The sequence below is a fragment of the Borostomias antarcticus genome (genome assembly GCF_949987555.1).
Source record: "Borostomias antarcticus genome assembly, chromosome: 26".
NCBI classification, from domain to species: Eukaryota; Metazoa; Chordata; class Actinopteri; order Stomiiformes; family Stomiidae; genus Borostomias; species Borostomias antarcticus.
In genome coordinates, this window is record NC_140259.1 from 7,516,696 (window position 1) to 7,527,187 (window position 10,492).

General features: G+C 44.6%; 1 protein-coding gene across 1 annotated transcript; it reads left to right on the forward strand.

Moving 5' to 3' along the window:
* The first annotated feature begins 255 nt into the window (after positions 1-255).
* Positions 256-10,107, forward strand: lpla (lipoprotein lipase a). Its single transcript, XM_084459152.1, has 10 exons — positions 256-491; positions 2,119-2,324; positions 2,704-2,883; positions 3,537-3,648; positions 4,062-4,295; positions 4,842-5,084; positions 6,271-6,391; positions 6,728-6,910; positions 7,912-8,022; positions 8,723-10,107. The coding sequence occupies exons 1-10, from the start codon at positions 392-394 to the stop codon at positions 8,772-8,774; spliced, it is 1,542 nt and encodes a 513-aa protein (XP_084315278.1). The 5' UTR covers positions 256-391; the 3' UTR covers positions 8,775-10,107.
* Positions 10,108-10,492: the final 385 nt, after the last annotated feature.

Below are 10,492 nucleotides of genomic sequence, written 5' to 3' on the forward strand. Positions count from 1 at the left end.
AACAGAGGGTAGATGCTGTACTCTTAGGCTATATTAGAGAACTAGACGGAGCGCAGCTCCTACATCTGCCCCCCCTCTCTCTTTCCCGTGGACAGGCAGAGTTGTGAATGATTCCCGTACCGAGGTTGGCTAATTCTAAGTTTGGAAGTTGTTCAAGCCCATCCCACTCGCTGCAGACCAATGGTGTATGGTTATTGAAATGAGCGCCTCATAAAAATAAATTGGAGAGGCATTTGTTGGTAGAGTTCATCGAAACTTTAGCCTCTACTACACCTAGAGCACTCTCTCTGGACGGAGCTTGCCTTAACGTGACCTGTTTGATTGGACATACTACGGTTCAACCCAAATTAAAGGACATTCGGGACTCTAAACCTCCAAATTCAACAGTAATATGGGAAAGGAAAATATATATTTGCTCACCGTCTGGATAATTTTGGCAAAAATCAGTGCTATCCTTTCATTCATTCCCACTCCTGATCCAACATCTTTTGGTGAGTATTCTGAAGTTTATTGCAAGAACTTGAACTCAGTAGGTAGATGGACTCAAGAATGTAGGATTGGTCTCATAAAGTAAACACCAGAGTTAACAGGATGGGGCATAATTGACGCAGCCCGCTCAGTGACCGAGAGTAACCCAGATAAAGCTTTGTGGATGGAGTCGAACTCCACGCCACGAATCTGTGTGCCCAACTTTAACAATGTCTTTAACCATGAATAAAAGATATTGCTCATGCAACAATTTAGAATAAAAGTTTAGTTATTTTTACTTTTTATAGTTTGTTTGATGTTTGCTTCGTGATTATTGTTTTAAAAATCAGGTTTATAATTCATTGAAATATGCAAGCCAAATGTATCTTACTCGTTGGAATTATATTTTTTCCCGATATTGTGGCTGATATTATTAGAATGAATGGAATGTAATACAGGATATTATGGTGAAAACTCTATTCATGAATGAAACTTTACTTGGTAAAGTGCAAGTGAGTCAAAAGGGGGCGACATTCACCTGCTCCATGGTGGCTTACAGTAAATAAATTATATCATGATATATTGATTGAGTTCTTTGGTCATATTTTTGCTATCACCTTCCTTGAAGATGTTGTGAGTGCCTGTGTATGTTTTGCCTTCCCTTGTCTAGTAGATAATATGTCTAGATGATTAAATTAATTGGTATTAATTGGAAACATTCAATAGAAAATGCACTTTATATTTGAGTTGCTTATTCAAATGTGATTTTTGCTGGAGTTGTGGAAATGTTCTGCAAAACATGTATTGAATGAGTATTAGGGGATATTAAGGTTTGCACGTAGTACAGATACAGTACAGTATACAGTTATGTTGTCTAGTCTTGTTTAGGGTGCATTGACACCCTTAGATCATTATCATCCATCAGTGCATAATCCCATCAAGACTTCAGTTGAATCATAAGTAAACTTCCAGCATACATCTCGTCTCTGTTGGACTGGAGCCTTTGTACCTGCTGTACCAGACCCGATCAAATGATCGTCTTGTTTTAAGGGTTCCTCGTGTGCATTCTGAAGTTGGTAGAGCAGCTTTTTTCCATGTTGCTCCTTATACTTGGAATACTTTACAACAGACTTTAAAGCTTGAGGTATTTCCTTCAGTTGCAGAGTTTAAATCCATGGCTCTTGACATTTGTTCTTCGACCTGTAAATGTTTTTAATTATTATGATTATTATGATTATTATGATTATTATGATTATTATGATGATTGTGATGATGATGATGATGATTATTATTGTATTTGTTCTGTTATTTGTGTATTTGTGTGAACTTATCAACACTAAATGAGAGAAACCTCAGTGCTTTACGAGTATAAATGAAATGAAATAAGGGATCGCATTAATGGTTCCTGTTCTTTCTTTCTTTCTTTCTTTCTTTCTTTCTTTCTTTCTTTCTTTCTTTCTTTCTTTCTTTCTTTCTTTCTTTCTTTCTTTCTTTCTTTCTCTCCCTCTCTCTCTCTCTCTTTCTCTCCCTGTGAATGTAAGCACAAATTCATACCTCCTCTAATCCACTATCCTCTAATTTGCATCTAATAACTCCAATCACGAACCAGACGGTCTGACGTCATCGTCGTCTGCCCCTCTGTGTGTCCAGGTAACACCACAGGGAGCCCCGCCCTCCTCTCTACCACCCCGGACTGGATCTCCGACTACTCCGACATCGTGTCCAAATTCTCCCGCCGCACCGCCGACATTCCCGACGATGACATGTGCTACCTAGTGCCTGGCCAACCAAGCACCATCGCAGAGTGTGAATTCAACCCTGGGGCACAAACCTTTGTCATAATCCACGGTTGGACGGTGAGTTACAGTCAGTCGAACGAGCCATTGTGTAAATATTTTAGTTCGTGTCGACACTTGGCACGTCATCAACTGGGTTGAGTTTTCTGAAGTCCTGGTTACGCTGGGATCACTTTTGTTCTGTTCTGTCCTTATCGCCACAATCAACCTCCCAGAATTACATTCAGCAAATATACCCTTTCATGTTGAGTAACCTGACCGCCATCCCATAATGTCCTCTAAACAAGCGTGGGGCAACACTTGGCTGGCTTTCAATCACAGCACTGACCAGACAATGAAGTGGCTCTGAGCGAATCAGGTCAGAGGATGACCTAACCTTGGTTCTTTGTGTGTGTGTGTGTGTGTGTGTGTGCGTGTGTGTGTGTGTGTGCGTGTGTAGATCACAGGGCTCTTTGAGAGCTGGGTGCCCAAGCTAGTGTCGGCACTGTACCAGAGAGAGCCCAGTGCCAACGTGATCGTGGTGGACTGGCTGACCCGGGCCCAGCAGCATTACACCACCTCCGCCGCTTACACCAAGCTGGTGGGGAGAGACGTGGCCAAGTTTGTCAACTGGATCCAGGTGGGTCCCGCCTTCTAACCACACATTGGCCAATGGCTGTACTCTAGAGATGAGAAGGCCACAACAGTAGATTTCCCATCAGCTAAAGAAAACAATGACAGAGAGACTGGTACAACTCAGAACACACACGTATGTTCCCAGTCGGACTGGGAAAGAGAACAGCGGTGGTTAGAAGAGCAGGTTAGGAGGAGAGGAAGTGAGGAGAGGAGGTGAGGATAGGAGATTAGGAGAGGACGTGAGGGGGAGAGGCAAGGAGGAGAGTATCTTAGGTGTGTTTGATTCCCTTCAGAATCGCCACCTCCGTCAGTAGTGTAACTGGTGATGTCATCTCCGGACGGTCCTGCTGGTTCTGATGTCATCCAGCCAGGTTGCGAGGTCACTGATTGAGACGACATGCAGGGCTCAGGTAGCACATCCTCTTATGAACACTGACCAGCAGCATGAGATGTAGAGTTTCACTGATCAGCTAGTTATCTGGACCGGGATAAGAATTCATTTTTGGGATCTCGACCAGGATTTCCCTTAATCTGTGTCCAGGAAACAGGACCTCCAGTAACAGTGCGTTACCATCTTGTTACTGGTATGGGGTACAGCTGTGACTGTTCAAGTATTTGGCCTCAGAGTGATATTTCCTCCACCCCGCCCCCCCGCAGAAAGAGCTCCAGTTCCCCTGGGAGAAGCTGCACCTCCTGGGCTACAGTCTGGGCGCTCACGTGGCCGGCATCGCTGGAGCCCTCACTGACCACAAGGTCTCCAGGATCACAGGTGAGCAACATTCACGAAATACACGACAGATGCATGTACACAAACCTTCTAATATGCATGGCTTTGCTATCGTTGTACACATACTACCACACTACCACATCTTGCAGTGATCAAAGACATTTCAAGACAGGGCTGCATGCCTCACTGCTCCTCCTGTGATCAAGTGAGAACAGTTCTGAATTATCTGTGGCATGCTTAGAAGAAAGGCATGTGTGCTGACAAGGGCCTAGCAAGCAGCAGGCCAAGCAGAGCCAAGCCATAATCACCAGACTGCTGCTCGGGAGTCCTGACTCACAGACTAAGAAGCTTTCACACAACCTCCATGCTCTCATGGAGCTATTGTGTTATACTGTAGGACCACAGCAGCTGATCTGTAATCTCCCTCGCCCTCCCTCCCTCCCTCCCTCATCCAGGCCTGGATCCAGCGGGCCCCAGTTTTGAGTACGCTGACTCCCAGAGCACGCTGTCCCCAGACGATGCCCAGTTCGTGGATGTGATCCACACCAACACGCGGGGCTCCCCCGACCGCAGCATCGGGATCCAGAGGCCCGTGGGCCACGTGGACATCTACCCCAACGGAGGCACCTTCCAGCCGGGGTGTGACCTCCAGAACACCATGCTCATGATCGCCACCACCGGCTTCCAGAGTACGCTCTCCGCTATGCTATACTATACTCTGATCGGCTCTGCTCTACTCTGATCTCTACTACACTCTTATGTACTCTGCTTCAGTAGTATCCATCCACCATCTTGTAAACCAGCTTTTCTTCTCTACTTAAACAAAAAGCCTATTGTTATTACATTGCAACACATTTTTAAGAGGCGAGAACTTGTTGTTGTAGAACTTGTAGTATAAGCGAATTCAACGGGTTCTTGACCACCATAAAATGTTCCAGTCCTTCCCAAATCTGTTACTCTGTAGACATAGCACCCCGATCCAGCTAGGTTAGGGGTAGGGGTGGGGTTACGGTTAGGTTAGGGTACGATGACCTCAACACCTAGGGTTGTTGGGAAGTGCACAGGCACAGATTAAAGTCCTTCAAACCGAGGTGTTGAGAAGCGCTAGTGGGCTACAGCATGCTACAGTATGGAGCGTGTTAGACAATGACACAGGGGCCCAGACCCAGTCTTGATGTAAGGGAAACCAGTCCTCTTTGCCCAGTTTCATATCTGCCCATCTCCCGTTCCCCCAGACATGGACCAGATCGTCAAGTGTTCCCACGAGCGCTCCATCCACCTGTTCATCGACTCTCTGGTCCACGCCGAGCAGCAGAGCCTGGCCTATCGCTGCTCCAACAAGGACGCCTTCAACCAGGGCCTCTGCCTCAGCTGCCGGAAGAACCGCTGCAACAAGATGGGTTATAGCGTCAACAAGGTCCGCATGCCGCGCTCCGCCAAGATGTACCTGAAGACCCGCAACGCCATGCCCTACAAAGGTGAGTAGGAGGAAGGGGAGACAATGACATGGATTCAAATTTGGACTATATTGCAATTAGGTTATTTAGCAGATCTTTTATGTTTGCCTGCCAGGGCGGAGGTATATATCGTTATTCACATAGGGATTTCCCCCACTGTGATTGTGATTGGTTTAAAGAAATACAGCACCCACCCCCCACTCCCCCCATCTCAGAGTGATAATGGGGTACAGCCAGACCCTTCTCCAGCGCTATAACAGCTCGAAACGAGGTGTGGAGAAAGGTCTGACTTCGTGAGCCTAGGCTAGACATGAAGTGCTTATGTTGATTTACAAAGACAACATAACAAGCCAGGCCATTGAGAGGGTGTGTATTCACAAGAAGGCACAACATGCAGCCCTTGACCCATGTCATAAATCCTAAACACGAAAAAGACCTCACACGCGGCCGGAAAAAAAAGTGCAAATGAGGAGCCGACTGCGTGCTTGGTGTGTTCACTCTTCCTTGGGCATGTTTGTGTGGGGGGGGGGGGGCACTTCTGAGTCAGGGTGACTTTTATCTTGAGCACCGTCAGCTTGGTTTATTTCCAGAGTTACAGTAGTACAGTAGGCCTCTCTCTCTCTCACACACACACACACACACACACACACATGCCCACGCGGGGACTGCCCATTGTTCCGACACCCCATTACCCCGACCGCTCAATAATCCGAAAAAATGCATCGCACACGCACCACAACAGGCCAGGCGAGAGAGAAACCCCGGCTCCCAGAACCTGATCACATGAGAAGGGAAGTATTTCAGTTCCATGGGGGAGGGGGGTGGGGGTTAGGTGACCTTACACCAACGCACGTGGTAGCTTAGCTTACGGAGGTGTGTTACGGATACTCTCTCCACTGCAGGGCTGTTAAACACATGTTTTCATCCCTGGCGGTGAGTTGACCAGGCGTGTGGGGATGATTTCTGAGGATGAGTTTTTTTGGGGGGTGGGGCTGAAGGTTGGATGTCAGTGACAACATGTCACTACAACCTCCAAACAACAGGCTTAGGGATAGGTCTGGACATGCTTCAGATGTGCCCACAAACTGGGTGTGACACACACACACACACACACACACACACACTGAGACTGCCAGAGGCCTCATCTGTGTCTATGGGACTATTTATTGCTTCTAAACACCCTCCCCCCACCTCCCTCCCCTCCCAGTTTTCCATTACCAGGTCAAGGTGCATGTCTTCAGCAAGGACAAGCTGAGCTTCAGCGAGCAGCCGCTCAAAGTGTCTCTGTATGGAACTAATGGAGAGAAGGAGGACATCCCTCTCACCGTGTATGTACTGCCACCAACACACACACACACACCACATAGAGATACCACACACACACCAACACACACGCCAACACTGATACCACACATACAGAAACCACACAAATACACCAACACACACACCACACACACACACACCAACACATACACCACCGATACAGACACCAACACTCATACATTATTATTATTATTATTATTATTATTATTATTATTATTATTATTATTATTATTATTATTATTATTATAATTGTTATCACACAGGGAGACACACACACACACACACACACACACTACAGTATATACAGTCCATGACCTGACCTCTGACCCCTGCTCCTACAGGCCTGTCCTGAAGGGGAACACCACCATGTCCTTCCTGCTGACCACCGACGTGGACATCGGCGAGCTGATGATCCTGAAGCTGCGCTGGGAGAAGGACGCCTTACTGAGCTGGTCGGACTGGTGGGGCAGCAACTGCTTCCACATCCGCAAGCTGCGCGTCAAGGCTGGAGAGACCCAGTCCAAGTGAGTCAGTTTGATTCAGTTTGATTCAGTTTGATTCAGTTCAAGGCTGGAGAGACCCAGTCCAAGTGAGTCAGTTTGATTCAGTTTGATTCAGTTTGATTCAGTTTGATTCAGTTCAAGGCTGGAGAGACCCAGTCCAAGTGAGTCAGTTTGATTCAGTTTGATTCAGTTCAAGGCTGGAGAGACCCAGTCCAAGTGAGTCAGTTTGATTCAGTTTGATTCAGTTTGATTCAGTTCAAGGCTGGAGAGACCCAGTCCAAGTGAGTCAGTTTGATTCAGTTTGATTCAGTTCAAGGCTGGAGAGACCCAGTCCAAGTGAGTCAGTTTGATTCAGTTTGATTCAGTTCAAGGCTGGAGAGACCAAGTCCAAGTGAGTCAGTTTGATTCAGTTTGATTCAGTTCAAGGCTGGAGAGACCCAGTCCAAGTGAGTCAGTTTGATTCAGTTTGATTCAGTTCAAGGCTGGAGAGACCCAGTCCAAGTGAGTCAGTTTGATTCAGTTTGATTCAGTTCAAGGCTGGAGAGACCCAGTCCAAGGGAGTCCTTTAGTTTGATTCAGTTCAATTATTCAATTCGGTTAAAATTCAATTTTTGGTGTTTTGTAAGTAGGGCTCCCATGAAAAAGAGATCTCTGTCTAAGCGACTTATTGCCTAAATAAATAATATTCGTACTGTACCCTACAGTATGTATAGTACTAGATCACCTACATAGTTTCCGTAGGAGACCAGGTTTATTCCTGGCTGCTGATGACAATTGACAGCAGATCAATATTTCCAGAGGGCGACCGACTGTTAACTTGGATTCAGATACCAGACCAGACAGCAAACGAAATTTGATTGCCGCTAAATTTCGAACTTTGAAAGTTCTAAAAATGCAGTTCTCAAGATTCAACATGTTGAATCTTCTGGAAAGACTCAAGTTGGCAAAGTCACAATTTGGGTTTGGGCCGTAGTGCCTGAGAGAGGAGGCGTGTGTCTGACTGTCTCTCTGTGCGTCTCCAGGGTGGTCTTCAGTGCTAAGGAGGGAGAGTTTGCCTACCTCACGAGAGGGGGAGAGGACACTGTCTTCGTCAAGTCTAAAGAGGAGAACCTCAGGCAGAAGAAGGAGAAGAGGTGAGAGCCAGGAACTTGATGTGCATGTTGTCAGGACCATGGTTATTATAGTTAACGAAAACGAACTAAAAAACAAAAACTAGGTGTGAAAAAACATTTTAGTTAACTGAAATAAAAATAAAAACTAGACTTTACAAAAAAAATGATAACTAACTAAAACTGCATTGTGTGTTTACAAAACTAACTAAAATAAACTGAAATTATAGAGAAAATGTCCTTAGTTTTAGTCTTTTTCATTTCATACATAAGCCTAGTATTTTGGGTGGATATGAAATCTATCCTCCATTTTGTCTTTAGCTGTGCCCCTGCGCAGGAGTAACCTGACATGCACCAGATGGTTTGTTTCACACAGAGTGAAACAACGTGAGCTCACAAGATCAGGATGGTCTCACCAGGCTAGCGCAGAAGAAAAGAAAAACTAAAACTAATACTGAAACTAATAAAAATAGACTAAAACTAAGCATTTTCAAAAAATAAAAAATAAACTAAACTAGCAAACCTGCTTTAAAACTAATCAAAACTAAACTGAAATTGATAACAATAAGTTAAAACGATATAAAAATAAAAACTAATGAAAAAAGCAAAACTATTATAACCTTGGTCAGGACTCATCAGTATTTGTGCCGTTGACCATCTCCCTCTCTCTCTCTCTCTCTCTCTCTCTCTCTCTCTCTCCCTCTCTCTCTCTCTCTCTCTCCAGTTTCCACCGGCTGAAGATGCAGGGAAGTCTTTTCAAGGAGAATGATGCGTGAAGAAGCAGCGCCAGAACACTGCCCCCCTCATAGCCAAAGCTGGACAGGACGTGCTAGGAGAGCTTTGCTGGAGAATTAGAGAGGATAGAGGACTCGCTTATGACCTGACCTGTGTGCTGCTATCCTTCATCCTGTATCTCCTCCTCCTCTTCCTCACCACCAAGTACAGCCTGCACCACCTCAGCCGCCCTGCTGCGCATCTGCGTTTGTGCTTTGTCTTTCATTCACTCATCCAACCCATTCATTGGTTCAATCAGCCCATATTCACAGAACATGTCGCAACTGTCAGCCCAATCAAGCGCCAACATCGCTATTGTTACTTATCATTTTGATTCATTCATTCTCTACCTGTACACCTTTTTTATTTTTTATTAATCTAGATTTGTTTTCCCTTCTCTGAGTGTTTTTTGCCTGTGTGAGCTTGATCAATCGTTTGAGAGATCAGAGTGATCGGCATAGCTTCTGCCTCTCTACAGGCTTATTGGGCACATTTCTCTATATTCACGCTAAAAGAATCATGGCTAACAGCGCAAATGTTGTCAAACCACTAACTACGTACTATATCACCATGGGGACCAAAGATGGTGTCACTTAATCAAGTATCGCCACAGTATCCATGTAAATAGCTTTTTTCAATCAGTATTACAAGTATATATATTTGATTTGATAATGTGTAGATCTCCTAACAAACTTGTACTTGTTCTTTGTTTGCGTTTGGTTATTGTGGTCGGCACTGGTCACTTTAAGGGGTCATCTGTCCCCTGCAGTCTGGTTGGAACATTTTTGAAAGTCAAAACTGAATGTCATTTTTTTGTTTGGGTTAGATTTGAATTGCATTCCCCTACCTTGGAAGAACTGGAGTCATGTTCTGAAATTCGGATTGCTTGATGTATCTCTGAGACTTCCTGTATAGGTCAATGATGTCATGTGTCACCATCTCATTGCGTATTGGTCAAGAAAGCCCTTAACGTAAAAAACAACAAAATAAAAATAGTGAAAATATGTTTAATGTAAAGCCTTCTCCAGTGACCTGTGGACAGCCCTACATAATAGCCATACATCTTAAGAATATCTCCTATTCTATTTATTAAACATGTCTGTATATAGTTTGTATATTAAGCTGTAATATATTTGGGCAGGTTTCCATTGGTATCTGGTTTTATAGATGAAGCATTTTGTTTTGCACGTGTGGCTTTCTGGTGGAGCTGATCAAATCGGACTCCATCCCAGATGCTGAGTGACTTTGATTAACTGAAATGCAGTCCACTGTAAAAAAATATATATATTTGAAAAAAACAAACACAAAAAACCCATGATACTGAAATAAAGTGAATCCATGGAATGCTCTGGTCATCTGTGCTGTTGTTTTCTATGAGTCCTGGACTATGATGGTTCCAAACATGTCTCTGGACAAAGAGATGGGAATGGGGAGAGACGCTCAACAATCCAGCATTAGACAGGAAACACGTTGGACAGGGAAAGTCTCTGGGAACACATCAATGACAGGGTCATGAAGCTAATACTTAATAAGTCTACTGGTTCATGAAAAAGGTTAAAGGTTCTGTACATCATTTTAGTGCTGGTGCAAGTCCAAAAATTAACAGTTCAAGGATAGGAAGGTCTGCATAACATCTACTGCTCAAAGTTGACCCAAAGTTGGTCTTCATCAGGTAATGATAACAAGTCTACCATATCAATGACAAGATCATGAAGATAAT